The sequence below is a fragment of the Talpa europaea genome (assembly GCF_964194135.1).
Source record: "Talpa europaea genome assembly, chromosome: X".
Classification (NCBI taxonomy): domain Eukaryota; kingdom Metazoa; phylum Chordata; class Mammalia; order Eulipotyphla; family Talpidae; genus Talpa; species Talpa europaea.
The window spans coordinates 87,079,829-87,100,558 of record NC_140081.1 but is presented as its reverse complement, the minus strand read 5'-3'; the positions used below and the strand labels follow the sequence as shown (position 1 = coordinate 87,100,558).

The following is a 20,730-nucleotide window of genomic DNA, read 5'->3' as shown; positions in this document are numbered from 1 at the left end:
CATTCTTTTCTCTTTCTCCTCCTCCACGCTTGCTTTCAAATAATTCCTTTCTTGAAGCAACATCTGAAGTGTGGCACTGAAGGCTTTTTCTATTCATTTTATTTAATTAGCAAGTTGTGTCATTTATGTCTTATTAAACATCCCTCTCGTTAAAAAAAAAAAAAATTCTTAGCTCCACTGAAGACAAAATATGGTCTATGGCCAGGAAGTGAGAGCGGAGGCCTGCGACACTAGATGTGTTCAGCCTGAATGCAGAGACCCAGGCACGCGCCCCCTGAGGTTTGAAACCCCAATGACAGACATGTCCCGCTTGAGCACAAGGTCCCTGGCTAACCTTCTCTTGATATTCTGGTGTAATCTTTAATATATTTTAGTGAAATCATCCAAAAGTATAACATTTTCTGTGGAAAGCTGCACTCGTCACTGATCCTTTTGTTCAGTACAATGAACTAGCATTTCTAGTATGTTGAGAAGACTATTCGTCCACATATTCCTCCGGGTAACCTGTGAGATTTCCTAGTCTTCAGGATTTGCTGCTGTCAATAATTAATTACCCATTTGCACACGTTTCAGAGCTGTTCTGTTTAGCTAGTTCCTTTCATTTTGACCTGCCCTTTTTCATGAATAGCCTTTCAAGTGTGGCTCGAAAGAGTTGTAGCAAAGGTTTGATTTGTTAATTTGGGTAGAGATACTGGTTGATAATTATAATGCAGTTCATAACCACTGTGAAAATTAAATCTCTGATGCTGTACCTCAACAGGAACCTAAATATTATTTTATGACAAGCCTAGTTATTTAATGCTTACAAAAAAAACCAAAAAAAAACTTAATAATCTAGAATAATTTGTCACTTGATTCTGCCAGACCACCAGGATTCATCTACCTATTCAGCAAAATTTTAAGACATAAATACAGAGCTTAACCAGAAGGAGTATGCAGACAGTAGACCAGCAAATGAATTAATATGTGATTTGCTTTGGAGAATAACCACGCAGGGTTAGGGGCCTAGGGGGTTCTGAGAGATAGGGACAACTTTCATACAGCATGACCAGGGACAGACAACTTCTGTTCAGGTGGCATTTGATGGACAAGAGGGAAGGGTTCTGAGGGGTATTTGAAGGACATATAGCCCAGGCAGAGGTAGAGCTAAATTCAAAGGCCCTGAGGTGAGAATATGCTTGGCATGTTCAAGGGACAAGGTGGGAAGCATTTTGAGTAATATAAAGTGAAAAAGTGTACAAGTGATAGATGAGAGCAGAGCCGTCGCCAGGATCAGATCATATGTGATCTTAGTCATCCAAGGTGAGGACTTAGGCTTTGTCTGCGAGTTGGAAGCCTTTGGAGAGTGTTGAGTAGAGAAGCAACATGATTTGCCTTGTGTTATAAATGAATGTTTTATGATTTCTATGAGAGAATTGGCCCGTTGACACAGCCAACTAGAAAATCCTATGAAAGAGTCCACTGTCTCCCCCACCCTCATTGACCTGGCTTTCTTTCACAACTACAAAATGAACCTCAAAGTTTAACAAACAGGGCCTCCCCGGTGGCGCAGCGGTTGAGCGCTGGGTTGCGAAGCTGCCCGCAGCCTCTGCAGCACCGGTTCGATCCCCGGCTGCTCCCCGGCCACCGGAGGAGGGTCCCACATGGCGCGCAGACCTCTCCTGCCGCCCGCTGCTCCCCTCAGCAGTGTACTTCGGTCCTTCTGCCTGCTCTGCTCCCTGCTCTGGCTCTGGTGAATCCTCTCACCCTCCCGTGCTTCTGACTGTACCCAGTGCTTGTATAAATAAATTTAAAAAAAAAAAAGTTTAACCAAACATCGTGGGCATTTGCACTGTGGGTCACACAGTGGGATTGGCAAGAATGTGTAATTAGCTCAGGTCATCCCATCCATACTGCAAGGAGAAAAATGAGCACATTCATTTAACTCGGCCATCAGCAACACAGGAAAAAAGCTCCCACTAAATTGAGTCAGGAGCCTCTTCATAAACCAAAGCAAGCATGTTCTGCCTTCAGGGATGGCTCAGTGGCCTCGAGGAAGTAACACACCTTCCTAAGTACCTAATTTACTGCCAGGCTGTGACTCAGTCTCAGGGAAAATCAAACCTATTATTGCTTACTCAAAACACAGTAAGCACTCTGGATAAACATTGAGACTATTTAGAAGAATAGAGAGTTAATGTGGCTTAGAAGACAAATATGTCATCTGCAGCCATTCTCACGCCAGCTGTGTGTGTGTGTCTTTCCTCCAGGGGCCAGTTGCTGTTTGCACACCCATTTCTTTGCTTTCACATTGGAGTTACACACATCATCTGATGTGTTTGCATGAAACAAAACACCCCAGTTCTAATGGCTTCACACCTGTTTAATTTGTCTCTTCCTGTTTCTAATGCTAGAAAATTAGCTAAATCCCTGACAAATAGGCATGGCCTATGGAGCTAACACCAAAGCTGTGAGGTTTGAAACTGCTAGTGTTTCCTCAAAAGTATTTATACTGGCCTTTATTCTGGTCACTTAGCTGACAGTCCCCTTGTTCGTTCCCTATGATTTTCAGCACGGAAACATTTTCTCAATGGCTCTAGATTACAGAAAGTATAACTTTGGTGACACCAAAGTGTCTGTGTTTGTAGCATATTGTTTCTGGTGATTGGAGTACAAGTAATTTCACTGTGCAGGAAGATGATTTAAAAATTGAGTCTTATTCAACAGAATGGTAGTTGCCAGTGGGGAAGAAAAGGGGAAAAAATGCATAGAGGGGGCCAATGGGTTGGTGGGGGATGGTGACTGGGCAGTTAGCGCTGGCCGTGTGGTGATATGTACCGGTGGCTGAGATGAGAAGTTGTACACCTGAAACCTGTACAGTGTTGTAAACTAATGCTACCTCGATCAAAAGAAAATCATGGAGTCTCATTATGTTATATTGGTATAAAGTATAGTCTCACTTATCATTCGCTGGAGTCACTTGACTCACGTTTGACCAACCTTAGCATGTACAACCAGTATGTTCTTTGAGCTGCTGCCACAGTGGCAAGTGAGATCATTCTGACATGGGATTCTGCAGAATCTATTTTTTAGGTTTCAATATAAGCTATTTCTATTCCGTTCTTGACCTTGGATAATCATACTTTTTCAAAGATCATCGGTAAATTAGCTGATGCTAATGTTGAAGGCAGTAGACTGCTTAACTATAACAGATGAAATTGTCAAATGAGTCCTTTTTGAGTGGCATACATGCTTAGGTTGGTTATGCCAGTCAGAAGAGATTTACCCAGAGGTGCACTGAATCTTGCTAGGCCATGCAGTCTTGCTAAAGTACAGAACTGTTTCGGTCTGCTGTCTCTCAGTGTGAGCACACACTTTGGGGACTACCTTAGTTCTGAATGGAGCTCAGCCAGTGCTCTTTGGACAACTGTCTGAGAATGTAACTGCTCTTCTCAAAGTGTTAAGCATCAGGAGTGTTTGTGTCTACTTTATGAAGAACAAACAGGAAGAGCATGATAAGCTCTCCAGAAATCTGTGTTGACTTGGATGGGTAAAATGCTCATTGTCAGTCTTCCCAAGTCAACCAGAGATAATACTACACATTCTGCAAAAACAATAAATGCACAACGATGTTGTTCAGAGAAGCTCTGACTCACTCAACAAACCCTGCACTGTCAACATTGGGATTCTGTACACAAACCACCAGTTCCTTTTTGAAGCTAGAACTTCTACCTGCTTTAGCTAGCGCACACTATAAAATAGCTAAACTCATCTGTAAATGTTTTATTTGATAGGAATGAGCACATGTAATTGTATTGTCTTCTCTCCTTTTTTGGAACACTTGGCATTTGATGATGAACCAAGGAACAAGGCTATGTCTCTTTCCCCGCTGGTGGACTTCAGTGCAAAGAGAAATGGCTCCGTCAGAGGGCAGTGAGAGAAGAGTTGGATGTTGAATCCACACCAGCCTCTCCCTGGAGACATAACTTGGGCACAAAAGCAAAACAAGGTCCTAGTGGTGTGCCCTGTCCCCCTTATGGTTGTCACCTTCCCATCAGCTGACTCTTGTTGGAAGTCAGCATTGAACCAGTTCTGCCTGAAGCTAAGTAAGGGACTTTAAATCTGAGGACTGTGATTTCCCTAAAGGGCCATCTCCTTTTTTTCCTGGGGAAGGAGTGTCATTTGCCTCCTCCTGATGCTTAAGAGTTAGTGGACAAACTGTCATCTAGCCACAGCCCAGGCTAATTCTCTCTGAGAGGTTAAGAGAGAGACACAGGCCAGTCCAGCAGCCAATGTGGTTTGCTGAATGAATAATGCAGCTGGTAATGACTGGGTGAACGACTTGCCATACACCAGTCATGTGCAGGAGAAGAACCTTTGTATGGACACAATATGAGCCAGAAGACTAAATACAACTATATTGTGAACATGTCAAATTTTGACCCCCTTGATTATCTTTTTTTAAAGATTTATTTTATTTATTTATGCATACAAGTGCTGGGGTGTAGGCCAGAAGTGCAGGGGGTGAGAGGATTCACCAGAGACAGAATGGGGAGGTGAGACAGGAGAGGTCTGCTGCGCCATGTGGGTCACTTCCCTGGCCAGGGATCGAACTCCTGCTGCAGTGGCTGCTGACAGCTTCATAGTGCTGAGACTTAACCCCTGTGCCACCAGGGAGGCCCCACCCCTTGATTATCTTTAAAGTAATGTATACAGCATATTTTGCCCATGTAGATTTTTCATCACCAACCATCTGGTAAAAATTAGTACGAGGTAAATTATTTCACTTCCTTCTGTTCAGATACAGTTGTGTTACCCTCTTCCTCGATGCTGTGAACTTTTCAGACAGTCAATTGAAAAGTGCTGTTGCAATCCAGCGGAACCTGGAGATTTCTGACCTGCTGCCACTTGCCTCTTCTTGCCGCGGGGTGTTAGGAAAAGAAGGGGTGTTGATTATTAGCAAGTGGCCCCCAAAGAATTGTATACCTGGTGTTAGAAACCATGACCTGAGATGGTTTGGGTGCTGAAGAAGCGCAAGTCATTTTTTCAAATTAAAAAAAAAAAAACTGTACAGTACAAAGCATATGAGAGTATAAGCATAGGAGAGACGGTGTATATATATATATAAGCATAGGAGAGACGGTGTATATATTCCCTGTGGCCAGTCATTCTCTCTGATCACAGTGAATATCCCAGCCTCTGAAGCACGGGGATGACTTGGGAGGAGATATTTTTCCATTCATAAGAAAAAAAAAAAAGAAAAGTCTCTGCTACACTTGGTTCTGGCCTTAATTCTCCAATTTGGCTGGAGTTGAGGAATCTCATGCTAGAGTTGTAGGACAACAGGTACAAGATTGCAGAGGGCCTTGCACACCAGGCCAGCGAGTTTGGATTTTAGCGGGTAGGCAACAGGGAGCCATTAAAAGACTTTGAACACGAGGAATTTAAAAAAAATAAGACTTGATTTGGATGCATGTTTTGTATAAAAATGCAATGATAAGATAGATTAAGTGAACGTTATGGTTCTGTTCACAGCACGGATATATGTGGAGAATTCATCTCTCTGAGCTATCTAGTTCCGCTTTTGCAGTATGCAAATTTTCAGGGCCAGCTGTAAGAGCTTGCCAGTAAAAGAACAAAGTAGGAATTGATAATGTGAATATAATTGTAAGGAAGAGGGATTTTAGTGATCAAGATCACTGGTAATACTGAATAATAGTCAGTTGAAAGAGTGACTGTGGAATTATTTGTTATTTTGTTTGAGTTCTTTGAAACCACTTCTATGCTATATAATTACCTTAAGTCTTAAGTGTTCCTTGCAGGCATAATTTATGCATTTTACATTCTCATGCAAATGTTTTAACAGTCTACACTATTGAAAATGAAAACTGAAAATTATTCCAAATAGGTCATGGTTGTGCAAAGCTGATGAGGTATTAATCATTTTTATATGTTCTCATAGTTTGTATTATATTCTTGCATTGTGTTTGCAATGATAGTAATACTTAGGTAACAACTATTTGGAAAATTAAATTGCATATTTTGATAAAGAACTGTAATCTGCCTATTTCAAGTTAATGGCATCAAATGCTTTTTAAGAAATTAATATAAAAATATTGCCATATTTCAGGAGCTACAAAACAAACCAAATTTAATTTAAACTAAGCTCTTGTAAGCTCATTTATGAGTTATAGCCGATACTAGGTGTCAACACTCCACTAAGCACTGCGTTTTTAGAATTCCAGTTTCACTGCAGTGGTTTCTGCCTCACCTTAATATACGTTGATGAGGATAATAAATGGCATCACAGGTGACAGCAGTTTGGTCATAAATAGGGAGCAGTATGCAACAGAGCTACCCAGTCAAGCAGTGCATTTCTCTTAGGAAAAAACAATTCACTTTTTGATACTGACATTCCTATTTTCAAGTGTCTCGTTTTAATGAACTTTCACAGGGTTTCTTTACACATATCTTGAGCTTCTCAAGTGACCTGCATTATTTTCTTCAGCTGGATGTGCATTGCACCTAGGAAAATCTCCAGGAAGAAACGGGTTTACCTCACTATAGATGCTCACTTTACTGAAGAACACAGTGTGCCCTCAGGGGGTGTGGCGGGGGGAAGCTCTCGCACTTTACCCTGAGCTCTGAACACCAGTGGGAGTTTGCACAGGCCATGAGAGAGGTCTTCTCCAGCAGAGGAGAGACACCTTGCTTTCTCATCTTCCCCACTAAACCATCAGGGCAGAGGGGTGGTGGAAGGAATTTTTCAAGCTCTCAGGATAGAGTTGGAGAAAACAAATCATCACATTTTTACTTCTTACTTTCTATTTTCACTTCTCATTGTCTTTCTCCATCTCTTTCTCATCCCCCTCTTCTCTGTCTCTGTCTCCATCTCCAAGTGAACACACACATGGGCGAGTCTGATTAGATTGATTTATATTTCTCCTTACCCGTTACCCCATCTGCACCTGAAGAGACAGAAGCTGAGTTTCAGTAAAAGTGCTCTGTTTACAAAATGTTTAGTTCCCCTAAAATCTCCCAGGGTGCAGAGAAGATCACTAGAAAGAATAAATGCCAACATGTTTCTAAATTCAGTCGTTAACATTGTGCAAGAGAATGAACTCATGGCGTGATCTAAGAGCAGGTTAAAGCTACATATTTCCATAAGAGAAGGGACGGTGGGCTGGCCTGGTGGGGAGGGCAGTGTGCTGGGAGACAGGCTGCCACGCTTGCCTTTGCTCTGTGACACAGGAACATTAATTCCAAAGAGCACCTGCACCCCTATGTTTATAGCAGCACTGTTTACAATAGCTAAGCTATGGAAACAACCCAAATGCCCAAAAATAGATGACTGGATCAAGAAGATGTGGTCCATAGACACCATGGAATATTACTCAGCAGTCAAAAAAGATAAACACATGCAATTTGCAACAACATGGATGGAGCTGGAAGGGATCATGCTCAGCAAAATAAGCCAGAAAGAAAAAGAAAAATACCGGATGGTCTCACTCATGGCAGAAATTTAGAAAACCTAAATAAGGGACCAGGAAAAAGACTAATTATAATAAAGCAAAAATCAAAATCAACAAGCAACAAAAAACCAGAGACACACTACGGGGGCAGGGGAGTAGGATCAAAACAAGAGGGAGGGGTGGGAATTGTATGGGGACTATAACCAAGATGAAAATGCATACATTGTGCAAAAGTGAAAAACGATGTAAAAATATATAAAATTAAAAGAAATAAAAATTAAAAAATTAAAAAATAACCGCTCCCTTCCCTCTGCAGAAAGCAAGGGCCCACGAAGGCTGCCAGGTCCTTAGTGTTTTGCCACCCCAGAAACACCTTACAGAGCCGTGTGCTTTAAAATAAGGGCCTCAGGCCTTCCCGGCGGTGCAGCGATTGAGCGCTGGGCTGCAAAGCTGCCCAGAGCCTCTGCAGCACCGGTTCCATCCCTGGCCACCAGCGAGGGTCCCACATGGTGCGCAGACTTCTCCTGCCGTGCCCACTGCTCTCCTCAGCAGTGTGTTTCGTCAGTCTGCTTGTTCTGGTGTCCACTCTGGCTCTGGTGAATTCTCTCACCCTCCTGCACTTCTGACTGTACCCAGTGCTTGTATAAATAAATAAATAAATTTAAAAATAAAATGAGGGCCTCTCACATGTTCACACCATCTACCTTAAACAGATTTCAGCTTCCTCTAGAAGGAGCTGCTTGCCTGCGCTGGAGTGATCCTCCAGCAGAAGTATGAAAAATGGGTTTCAGTGTTAGCATCTCTGGTTCCATTTCTTCAACTGTTTAAAAAAAAAAAAAAGACTCTTTAGAGAGAAAAAAGTGCACCAAGCTCCACAATAATCATTACCTTTTTTTTAGTTATCATCATTATTAAACTGTCCCTTCTTTGTCACTTGAATACCATAGCTGTTTCAGTGGTTGTAGAAAACTTTAAAGAGTAGGCACTGCTTAAACACAAGGTCCTATTAGGTTTTTCATTCTTGTTGTTATTAGTAACCTACATTATAAAAGTAGAACTAGCAAAACAGTGGTTTAGAACAAAAGAATCGAGATAATAATGTTGTACTTTTTGAGGCATAGTAATTAAAATGAGACATGTAAATGTCATTTGGCCTATTAATACTGGATTATTTCACAAATCTCTTTAATATCATGTGGGTTTACCCATACACATTAGAGTCATTCAAATTTGAGAATCTTAGGATATTTTAAGCCCCAAATTAAAAGCTCACATATCCTGACTCTTGAAAAGGAATCACTGCTGGGAGCAATTTGCGCACACACAGCTCGCATGGAGTAGGAACTCCTCTCCGAAATGGAAAGGTGCTTCTCTACACCATTTATTTTCATTGGCAACCCCTAGTTGTGAGTGGGGAGTGGGGTACAGGGGTGGGGAGATCACCCTCTCTTTCCTGTCGCAGATGCAGAGTTAGGCAAGGGAAGGGACCTAGCAGTCAGGGAGTATTCTTCCAGGGGAGCTCGCTGCTTCCCAGGGCCCCCCAGGGCCCCCCATGAGGCATATGCTGCTTCTCTCCTCTTCTGGAAGCAGGATCAGAACCCAGGTAGATTACACTGTGTCGGGAACCTGGAGCGTGAGAGGCAGGTTTGAACCCAGCTTTTTGGGATTCACAGAGGCACGGAGCCCCTGCACAGGGGAAGGGCAAACGTTCAGTAGATACTGCAAATGGCCGTGTAGGAGAAGGACACGGCAGCTACGGTCTACACAGTGACTAGAGCTAGGGTGGAAAGACTCCCTGCAACTGGGTCGATGAAGGAATGACTTGTTCAGAACTGTTTTGCCTGTGGTTTTCTCACCTGTGAAGTGGGGGGACTCCCCTCTCAGGCCAGAGAGATGCAGATCCGCTCTGATAAGTTACTGTCGAGATTAGATTAGGTCAGTAGAGGTGCAAAGCGGCCCACCACGTGGTGGGCACACAATAGGTCTTCTGTCAGTAGTGGTGTAGAATGAATTCTTCCATTTGGGTCTTACATTAATGAATTGACTTCCCCCATTCAGACTTGTGGTGACTGTCATTAGCATCTGCTCATTAGCTTTTTTCAAGGGGCAAATGAGAAGAGAAAGGTGCTCTCTTCAGAGAAGGGTGACTCCCTCTGAGGCAGTCCTACTGCCTTCTGTGGCACCTGACTGGGTTTCTAGAGGCCTCTGCACCTTCCCTGTGATTCTAGGTTCTACAGTCTGTAGAGGAAAGCAGGTGCTAGTGGCTTCCACTGGCGCCTTCACTGGCATCACTTGCTTTCCTGTGCAAGAGAAAAGATAAGGTGCCTCCTTTGAAAGTCTTTAAAGTAGCCTCCTGGTTATTCTAAGTGACTCTTCTACAGAGACAGACCTGATCAAATACATCACAACCACTGTCAAACACAAATCAAACCTACCGTCATCAAAATAGTCTGAGGTACTAGAACATCGTCTGCACCCACCTTGGAGTGTGATTTTATTTTTAATAGGCTACCTACCTCGCCAGAGCTTTTCTCATTGATCTACCAGGCAAGAAGCTTGCTCCTGTGCGTGACAGTTTGTTGGATCTCTGGGAAAAGTTTTCAGAGTTCCCAGGCTTTGAATCTTCACGGAGGAGCTTGAACCACAACTGAAAAAGATACGGCGCCTGCTAAGGCTTGCTGACTACAAACTCTCACTGACTACAAACACTTGCGCAGTTATTCTCATGCAGGTGGATGGAGAGCCCACTCTGAGGTTATTACCCAGAACATGGCCACAAATTAGAAAGCATCACAGTGACAGAATATTTATCCAGTGGGCACACGCTAATTCCAGGAACCAGCAAAAAAGACAGAGTTTATTTTTAGAAATCATATCTGATATTTGATTCCTTTCCAAATTCATGTCAGGCAGGCTGTGAGGAAAGTCCGCGTCCTGAGTTAATCCACCTGATAAACAGATAAACAGACTTTTAGGGGGTCGTTCACTTCAGAGAGGTGCTCATCACCTGAAAAAAGACATTTCTGCCAATTTTTGTTCCACTGTACGATTTCATCTGACAAGTTGGAAAAGATAGTGTTATGTTATTTAAAATGACAGTATCGAAAAACATGTTATTTTTTAACAGTTAATGGTCTCTTGACAACACAGCCACCTAATTGGATGGCTAAGCGCTGTGCGTTCTGTTGGGCTGGGTCAGGCTAGCACGGCGAGGCCAGCTACACAGCCTTGGAGACGCGCGGCCCGTCCCCTTGTCTTTGTCACAAATCTCAGCAAATCCCTTCCAGTCCACAATGTATTTGCTGACCAGCTTTGGAGCTGAGGGACACCTTTGGATCATGTAATTTTTATACCGTGACCGAAATAACCCCTCTTGGGCTCTGTAAAGGATGCATTGTTTTTGTTTTGTCTCCTGCTTGTTCTCTAGCTTATTTCAGTGTGTTTTATAAAACAAATTGCTCTGTAGAACTTGACAGTCTGAGAAATCCATGACATGAGAGTGCTCTGCAGAAATAGACGAAAGTCCAGAACAGCCAATATAAAGGTCTAAGTCAACTCAGGGGCTTAAAATATGGTCAAATCTCTCTCCTCATTCTGTTTTAAACAAGCCATTGGTGGACAGACTCCTTAATATATTTTGTTTGTGAAGAACTGAGGGGAAAAGCGAGTCCACGCTGGCATATTATGTGGGGTCAACATCAGGTAAATTAAGATGTCTACTCAAGATCTTGGAAAATAAAAATGCTGCCGAGAGAAATTTCATCCTAACCATATGAGGAAAAAGAGCGCGCCTGTTCTTAATTCTAATTTGCATTTCTTTACAATGGTTGCTAATTAACATGTGTTGTTAAGTCATTTGGTTTCATGGTATTTCATGAAGCCCATTTTTAAGTGTTTCATGTCTGTGGCACTGTGGCTTGAAGCCCCGCAGCCTCCCCAGCCCGCTGCAGACTGAAGTGAAAAATAAAAGGAGGCAAAACACAGTTTTCTGGGAACCCAGCTTGGAGGAGAATGCGAAACACAAAGTGTCATTATGTGCAGGACTCATTTTTTGGCAGAATTTATATCCATCTAGGCAGACGGGGTTTTGTGTTTGTTTTTTGATTTTTTTTTAATGAAATGAAATGTATTTATTTAATTATTTGACAAATCAATTCCATTGTGGAAAGGAACCTTGAAAAGAAAAGAAAGTTTATTTATTTGGCCCTGGCTTTCTGGGCATGTGTTGTCAGAAGTAATCCCACATTTCATGTTTATGCAGCTTTCCAATTTTCAGGGCTTCTCACATTCACATCCATCATCTCACTAGATCCTCACGCACCAGTCCCGTCGGGTCCGCATCAGGACGGCACGTTCTCGTCTCCCTTTTCTGCGAAGTTCGAGCTAATAGAAATGAATTGACGTCTGGCTCTCTGCAGACACAAAGGCTGAGACTCCAAGTTTCTTGCCTGGCTCTTAGTGAACAGATCTCGTTTTTCTTGCAGCACAAGCATTGTTTTGTATGTGTTTTTCCCTCTTGCTCTCTTCACTCCCTCCTTCTCTTTCTTCCCTCTCTCCTTCTCTCTGAGATTTTTGAAACTGAATTTACCTGTAGGCTGTTTTCTTCCCTTTTATCACCTACTCTCTGCCCTCGCAAGCGAGTGCTGACTTGTCGGTGACTACTGAAGCCAGCTCTCTCTTCCTGGAGTGCCACATTTAACCCTTTTTGGGATCTGCGCAAGGGCACCTCGGAGCTCTGTCCCTGCCCATTCCATTTTTCACTGATGTGTTTCATCAGGTGGGCCCTGATCATTGACCACAAGCTGGGCCTCGTGCTAGAAGCTTCCCTGGTAGACTTCACCATGCAGAGGATATTTGAGAGAACAAACCATCCTCTGTTTATCATGAATTAATAATGTCGCTTAGCTGCAGTGCACTGGGTTAGTATTGATTCCCTCTTCCCCAGCCTTTCCCTTCCCGTGCTTTGATCTTAGTGATGATGAAGTTCATTCACATCAAATATACCCCGGGAGAGAACATCAAAGTTCTGAATATAATAATTAATCCTGGATTTTGAAATCACTGATAGAGGGAGAGCCTACATAGCAAATATAGCTGGTTACAGGGTCACCCCCAGGGGGATAATTTATATTTTAAGATTCTGGGTTTTTTATTCTTTACCAGACTTGAAAAATCTAATTTTCATCTGCACGTTATTTTCATTAGGTAGGGAATCATCGCTGCACCCAAGTCCAGCCTGCTTAAATAAGCTGCTCACTATAATCTGGAAAATTAATTGTCATCCGAACACGGCTCAGGATTAGAAGAGTGACCCTTGCGACTGCAGTAATTGTTAAATTACTTGAATTGTCAGGCTACTGAAAATGTGGCCAGTAGAAAGGAGAAGAGAGGGAGAGGATTAAAGGGAGGGAGAAATTAGTTGTCATATGTTTCTAGAACCTGCTGAAAAGAGGACGTCATATTTTACTAGGTGCACTTTTTTAGCGCTCTTTGTTCCTGTGGTCTCTGATGACCACTTAACATAACATGGCATGTGAATAAAACAAAAACATATTGATCTATTTTTGGGCATTGGGATTGTTTCCACAGCTTAGCTCTTGTAAATAGTACTGCTATAAACATAGGCGTGCAGGTGCCCTTTTGAATTAACAAGGGGGGTTTAGGAATTGTATGGGGACTATAACCAAGATGAAAATGCATACATTGTGCAAAAATGAAAAATGATGTAAAAAATATATAAAATTAAAAGAATAAAAAAAATATTGAGGATCATTAACCCATATGAGGTGTGTGCGTTGAACACAGCACATCCCTGTACAGAGCACATTGTACTCAATTGGGATTCATATTTTTATTGTGGACTTGGTTCAACAGCCCTCATATTGCCCTTTTATGTCTGGACAACCTCAGGAGATGGGAGATTCTTGCTCTCTTGATCCAAGGGAATCAGTGCAGACCACTTAAAAACTTTCTTTTGAGAGAAATGTGTTAACAGGAAACATTTACAATGGGCATGGCAATTCTTAAAGCCTCCCATCCTACTGGGAGACTGACTGCAATGAAACATCTCCACCTACCAGTGCTACCATAGCCGAAAGTACAGGTGCACGGGAAAGACCTGCTATTAAGGCCCATGTTTGCCAAATTACTTCTTTTAATCAGGGAGGCATCTAGCTGTGGTATGCATGTTTTCATATAAATATGTTCAGAGCACCGAGATGACAAAAAAAAGTGGCAATACGGATTTTTTTTGGCTCTCACTTTTTAATTGTGGCCACTGAGGTTGTAGCTACACATTGCCTGTTGAGTGACATGGTCCTTAATGACTCTGGGGAATGCACCCTCATTGTCCAGGCTTCTTCCCACCTGGCCCTAAATCCATATTTGGCCCTCAGATGACTGCCAAAGCACTGTTGCTTCCTCTGACCCTTCTAGAGAATAGCAATTTGCACAGGTCCAAAGCCTTCTGTTCTGGGGCACAATTGTTTGTAGCACACCACTGCATCTGGTGGCTATTTGCATATATCCAGTATGACTGTCAACACCTTCTTCATGTGCCACAGAGTCTGTGTGGAGGTCTGCTATGCCCTACGAAGTATTTTCCAGTATATTCTAATGCCTTGATGTTGAGGGTGTTGATCTACGGGAGAAAAAAAAAAAAAACAGCCAGTTATTTTACCAGTAAAATGGGTTTATTCAGGAATAGCAGAGGGATTGCAATTTGGGAAATGTGAACATATGGTGGGCCATAAGGCAACTGCAGAGTGCAGAGGAGAAGAACTTGCTTCTGTAGAGGAAAGAGAAGAAGGGAGGGGCTGTTTTGAGCAAGACTTTGCTGGAGAAGAGCCAGCGTCCAGGGTGGGGAATGCTTCTCCTTGGTGGGGCTGGTGCTCACCCAGCTACTGCTGGATCCTTCCTTGGAGCAGTAAAGCCAGCCACTTCCTGTCGGGAGTGCAGGCATACGCTCCTTCCTATTGGAGCATGCAATGAAGAGGCTAGCTTGCGAATGATGCCCAGTGGAAATGAACGAGAGCGCCCTCTACAGGCCTTCCCAACTCTCATTTTAGTTGCAGTTTCTTTAATTTATACAAGGGTTTGAAGTATTGTCTTCTCATCGTAGTGATGTTTCAACCTCCAAAGAACTATTTCCCCCTTCATAGTGATAAAGCAGATTTCAAAAATTGGTAAAAAGAAGTGTTAGATTTTTCTCTTGGATCAGCTCATTCTGTGAATGTAGGTGCATCATGTCTTGCCCAAAACATAATCATTAGAACTAGCTGATATGGGTTCCTTAGATTAAAAGGTTTACTATTTCACCGAGAAAAAAAACTAATCTTGAACTTTAAGGGGACTGGAGATGACGACACAGCGGTGAAGTTTTAAAGTCATTGATTATTTCATGAACTGAAAAGATGTTATTCCTCTGGAAAGAATATATATATATGCAAGCAAAGAAAACAGTTTTGAAGAGAAATTAATACATGAAAGGTTATAAGATGTAAAACACGTTTTCTTTTGAGCACATGTCAAGTAATTTCTTAGCAGCAGCGCAGGGTATGTTTGACATCATTTTCAATCATTCATTCATTCATTATGTTTTTTCTAGTGTGCATTAAATACAGAACATAGGATTGTTGCCTCCTGTGTGTCACAGCCACTGTAGTACCTCCCTTGGGAGCGCTAGTGACATCCGGATCAATCAAAGCAGGTTGATTCCTGGCCTCACATCTACCTGGTCTGCTGTGAACAGGGCTTCCCTCGATAGGTTCAGATCCAACTTCTGTTATTTACATGACTGATTGCTGAGACAGTGAAAAATACAGCCGCATCCCTCTTCCCTATGGTGGTCCTCCCTTTGTTCGGTGGGATGTTCACATTTTCACATTTGGTAAAATCAAGCCTCTTCTTCCTACTCACTCCAACACTAGATAAAATGACAGTGTCACACACAGAGAACAGAACACTCCTTTGATTGCTTCAACAGTCTTTTTTTGGCTTTATTTTCCTCCTCTCTACTGAGTCTTCGAGTCCAAATTTAGTGGTGATGACTAAGAAATTGCCAGGATGTGACAGCATCCAGTTCATTGAGTCCTTCCTTGCCACTTTCCAATAGTTGTAACAATTGCCAAGTTTTTCCTCCTAATGTTGTAGGTGCCAGTGTCTTTGTAGTATCTGCTATTCCTAACAGATACTAAATCACACATGCAGGCTCTGTCCATTCAGTGACAACCTCCTTCTACATACAACTGATTTCATCATATGGTACTAGGGAAATTCCCTGCAGACTTTTTACTGGTTAAGACTTCTGAATCCTGGCATTTCTGGTAATTAAATCTGAATCAGTGAAATTCAAATCTTATGAACAATGATTGAGTGGTCGGCCATGTGCTAGGCAATATGACCAGACATTTATGAGGGTGGAAGATGGATTCAGAAATAACTCAGAAAAGTTCCCTGCCATCTGGACCCAACCACGCATGTGCCCGAGTCACGGGGCCAAGCTAGCCATATAGGCCATGTGTATGGGAGCACAAACATGAGTGTGATCGGGTCTGCCTGATAACTGGGAGAGACTCTGCATGATTCCAGAGGCAGTCATACTTGAGCTAGGCCTGAGTGATGAGAGGAAAACCAATGGGTGGGGAGATCATCCAACAATGACATTCGAAACAAAGGAAACAGAGGCCATCTCTATGAGTACAAAAGCACATGTGATTCTACTGTGGAGGATGAGACTGAAGCCATGACAGTGACTGAATTTTGGGGAATTGTAAAAGCCACATCAAACTGTCTTTACTATTGGCAAGGGGAAACCATCAAACATCCTCAAGGAAGAAAACTTTGTTTTAGGAAGCAAATTTGCTAGCAGAAGGGGAGAGACCAGTGAGGAGGTTATTATATCAGGCCGGTGAAAGGGTAATGATTTGCTCCATTGCAAATTGGAGCAATGGCAATGGGAATAGAAGATAAAGCTCATGGACTGGAGAGCATGAGCATGAACTTGAGGGTCCTCTGAGGTCTTAAGTGTGAGCAGTTCCCGGATGGTGGACTCTGGTTACCAGAACAGAGAAATAGTGGTTAGAGGAACGCGTTGGTGCTTCACATACTAGTCTTCCTTTTTTTCCTGTTTTGAATTTCTGCCCATCCTCCAGGCTTATCTAAAATAATACCCTCCCCAGTCTGCCAATCAGAATGCAGTGGGACTTCCGCTCTTCTCATACAGCACCTTCCTTTCTGTAGTTAGGGTAGCACAGCTTGTGTCCAGGCCACTGGGTGCATGTCTGACTCCTGCAGATGCATGCTGAGCTTGCTGAGGCTACAGCTTATTCACCTGTGAATGCTTAATACCACCCAAGCAAGTAATGGATCATTGGAAATGTGTATTAGATGAATGAATGAATGAATGCTCTATCACACAAAACATTAAATGCAGCCCTTTGGGGGGGATCTTCCTCAGACCACACAAATATCCCATTTCATCACATTGTAGTCAGTCATATACTATGTTTATGTGGCTCAAGAGTATCACTCACCTTGATCAAATGTTACCATATTTATTTTGAAATGCTTTCTGACTTTTGTGAAAATAAAATCCACTCTGCCAGGATGAATTTTGCTTTTCCCAAGAGATGATTTAATTCCCAAGGAATTTCAGCAGCATTCTATGCAATTGGCTCATCCCAAGAGGAAATGTGGATTTTTTTTTTGTAGGCACACCTTGGCTTTCCCAATGACAAGAACCTGCTGTAGAGGAGTTTTCACAGCCCATAATATCAATAGAACACTTTGGTTCCTACCATGTGAAAGTGGCTTAGAAGTACATTTCTCCTTGAGTAGGCTGGATTCGTGTGAATCATCTGAGGATCTATCAAGTGTGCCCCTAGGCTGAAATAATCCCCAAAGATGACTGCAGTCCTTATACTCTGGAGGCCAGTTGGTGAAATTGCTGAGTGAAACCAATTCTGTGAATTCCTAGAAAAAAATGTAAAGGGGATATTCCCTTGTTTAACTTTCAAAGAAAGGGTTCCTCATAAGGAATGTGCTGGAGTGAAACTTCAGGTCTCTTGCTCAGGCAGTCTCCATGCTTAGTGTGCATTGCTCACAGGCATCTGTAACTTGAAAATGAAGCAAGTGGGGCCACAGAGACATTGTTCAGAAAAGACCAGCGTGCAGAAATTTCACAGTATTTCAGGAGTAAGTCCTAGTAGACTCTCAGCAAACTAGCAAAACGCTAACGGCTTCCTGGGTGCTGTGTCACGCGTAGCCCAGCATTTTCCTCATTTTCTTCTACTCCCATGGCCCGTGGCCCCTCTGCGCCTCTAGATTACTAGAGATTAAAATCTGCACTTCATTTCATTTGACTTACAAATGACCATTTTTCTTTTTTTTTTTTTTTTTTTTTTTTTTTTTTGTGGGACCCTCGCTGGCAGCCCGGGGAACGAACCAGCGCTGCAGAGGCTGCGGGCAGCCTCGCAGCCCAGCGCTCAACCACTGCGCCACCAGGGGAGGCCCCAAATGACCATTTGTAATGCACACACACACAACCTGGATGAAGGTTTTATGATTTTGTTTTTTCTTAGAACAGTGTGTTAGGTGAGAAACCCTGCATTTCTGTGGGTAAGTCCAAAGAAAACATGGCCAAGTGAGTGGCAGAAAATTGCATTCCAGGGTTCAAAATCCCCTAGGCTGTTCACTCATGTCTGCTTGTAGAATTACTGTAAATTCCTTGCTTCTGTATTGATTTGTTTGTAAATGTTACTGTAAGGCAAGGTTGGGGTAAGGAAGGATTTTTTTTTTAAGTCAAGGTCCAATGCTCTTAAAAAAAATCAATTTAGTTTACCTAAAAGTAAAAAGGTCGCCTTTCCTTGTAGCAGCCTTTTAGAAATACAGGCAGCCAGCTTTGTGACAGGGTGACACAGGTTTCAGCCTTGGGCAGATGACAAATATGGGCTATAGTAACTGGAGAATCTATGAAAGATAAGTGTAAGGAACAAATGTTTATTTTCTCATATTTCATCCTGAAGGGAACAAAGCACCCCATGACAGCTTTATGTTTCTCTTCCATCTTTGGCCCTCTTATTTCTCCGATATATTATACTTGTGTGTCTGGTTTCAATTTTTTTCTATTACCTTACTACAAAGACAGCTAATCATTAATCAGTCATACTTGCACTTATGTTTTTTTTTTTTTTTAGGATCATGTGAAATGTTAACATGTAGTCTTCTTTTCCCATGATAATATTTTGTACTAATAATAAAAAACAAAAACAGTAGTCAGACCAGCTTTTGCAAAGAATGTCCTAAAATCCTGAAGGGCAATATCACATGATTCTCCATGAAATTCATAGTTATAAATATCGATCTTTTGTTTACTTACTTTTCTTGCAGGAACATTTCACACCTGAGTGCAAATTCAAAGAATCGGTGTTTGAAAATTATTATGTGACATATTCATCGATGATATACCGTCAACAGCAATCAGGCCGAGGGTGGTATCTGGGGCTGAATAAAGAAGGAGAGATCATGAAAGGAAACCATGTGAAGAAGAACAAGCCTGCAGCCCACTTTCTGCCCAAACCACTAAAAGGTAACCTCAGTATTCTAGCAGCTGTGGACTTAATTACTATGCATGCTTAGATCAGTCCTTTATCATGTTTCTGAAAGTGGAACAGAATTCTCCATATCAAGACATTTACAGAAAAAATTTATAACATTTACAACATTCATTAACACGAAAGCACCGACAATAGCATCTAATCTCCTGGATTTAATCTTTCAAAAGCATATCTACACATAGCAGCCCTGACGGGCCAGTAGCTTAATTGCTAAGTCAGTACAGCTAAAAAGCCCAAATTATGCCAAAATGGTCCCTGGGCAGTCACACAGATTCTAAAATGTATGCACATGTAGCACTCATCAGAAAGTTCCTTGGCCCTCTCGAAGGTCCAACAACACTGTCCACACATTTTCGATGGAGAATTTTGGTTTCCGGTCATTACTAGCAGGTTAAAAAACATGAGGGAGAGGAATGAACTGTAGAAGACAGGGATGTTGGCAGTGAGTCATGGTAGAGAAGGGACAGAAAATACAGGCAAAGCAGATCCGAGACCTTCAAGAGGTTGCCCATCTGGGGCTGGGATAGGGCTTGGGAGTCGGGGCAGAAGACCTGACCCATTCAGCGCAGCGCTACTGTGCAGCCCTGCAGCCAGACAAGCTGGCTTCAATTCCCAGCTTCACCCCACTGTGCAATGGTCTAGGGCCGATTATTTAGCTCTGTCTACCTCAGGATCTTCCTCTGCTGATGTTGGATGAGTCCACTTGTGCCACAGGGTGTTTATGTGGATTAAGGGAGATAATGCATGTGAAGCACTCAGGACAGTGTCTACCGTGTTGTAAGTGCTTGATAAGCATCAGCTCATACCATTACTTACCATACAACACAATAATACTCACCATTGATTGCATCAAGAATTGTGCTGAAACTTCAATTCTTGAGATTCTCGTTTTGAAGAATGATAGAAATCAGTGTTTTAAATGTTACTATTTGGCTTGCACAGCCTGTTGTGTTTAAGCTGTAAATCATATTTAAACATTGAAGAGCTTTGTTAAATACATGTTTCACTAATCCTCTCGTACATGGAACCATAAGTGGTGGAAATTAGGCATTAGGATCCTTTATACACTGCTGGGCCAAGACTACCTTTTGCTTAATCTGATCCAATCCACTTTCTATGGAGAACTTATAAAGCAGCGTTTTTCATGTGTGTCTGAAGGCATGGAAACCCAGTAACCAGGGCCAGAGGCAAATGCCCATGTGAACCTTTTTACACCATATTTCTGTGCTTTTCAGTGGCCATGTATAAGGAGCCGTCGCTGCATGATCTCACGGAGTTCTCCCGATCTGGAAGCGGAACCCCAACCAAGAGCAGAAGCGTCTCCGGCGTGCTGAATGGAGGCAAATCCATGAGCCACAATGAATCAACGTAGCCAGTGAGGGCAAAACAAGGGCTCTGTAACAGAACCTTACCTCCAGGTGCTGTTGAATTCTTCTAGCAGTCCTTCACCCAAAAGTTCAAATTTGTCAACGACGTTTACCAAACAAACAGGCAGAGTCCACTATTCTCTCTGCCATTAAACCTTCTTATCACCATACTAAAGTCCCACCCTTTACATTGAGCTTGTGCAAAGGAATGCCAAGCATGATCAGTGAACTAAATCTGGGGGAAGGACTGCCCAATTTTCTCATGATCTCACCTGAGTTGGGGGGGGGTGACTAACC

The 20,730-nt window shown here is 42.5% G+C and overlaps 1 protein-coding gene across 4 annotated transcripts in view; it reads left to right on the top strand.

Annotated features, from left to right (window-relative positions):
* The window catches only part of FGF13 (fibroblast growth factor 13), a gene marked incomplete at both ends in the record, with an annotated part of 420,784 nt that extends 400,346 nt beyond the window's left edge, over positions 1-20,438 (top strand). For all 4 annotated transcript variants that reach the window (XM_084258532.1, XM_084258529.1, XM_084258531.1 and 1 more), the window contains 2 exons: positions 18,840-19,038; positions 20,302-20,438. In XM_084258532.1, the coding sequence (XP_084114658.1) occupies positions 18,840-19,038; positions 20,302-20,438 (336 nt within the window). The remainder of the gene's footprint in view (positions 1-18,839; positions 19,039-20,301) is intronic.
* Positions 20,439-20,730: the final 292 nt, after the last annotated feature.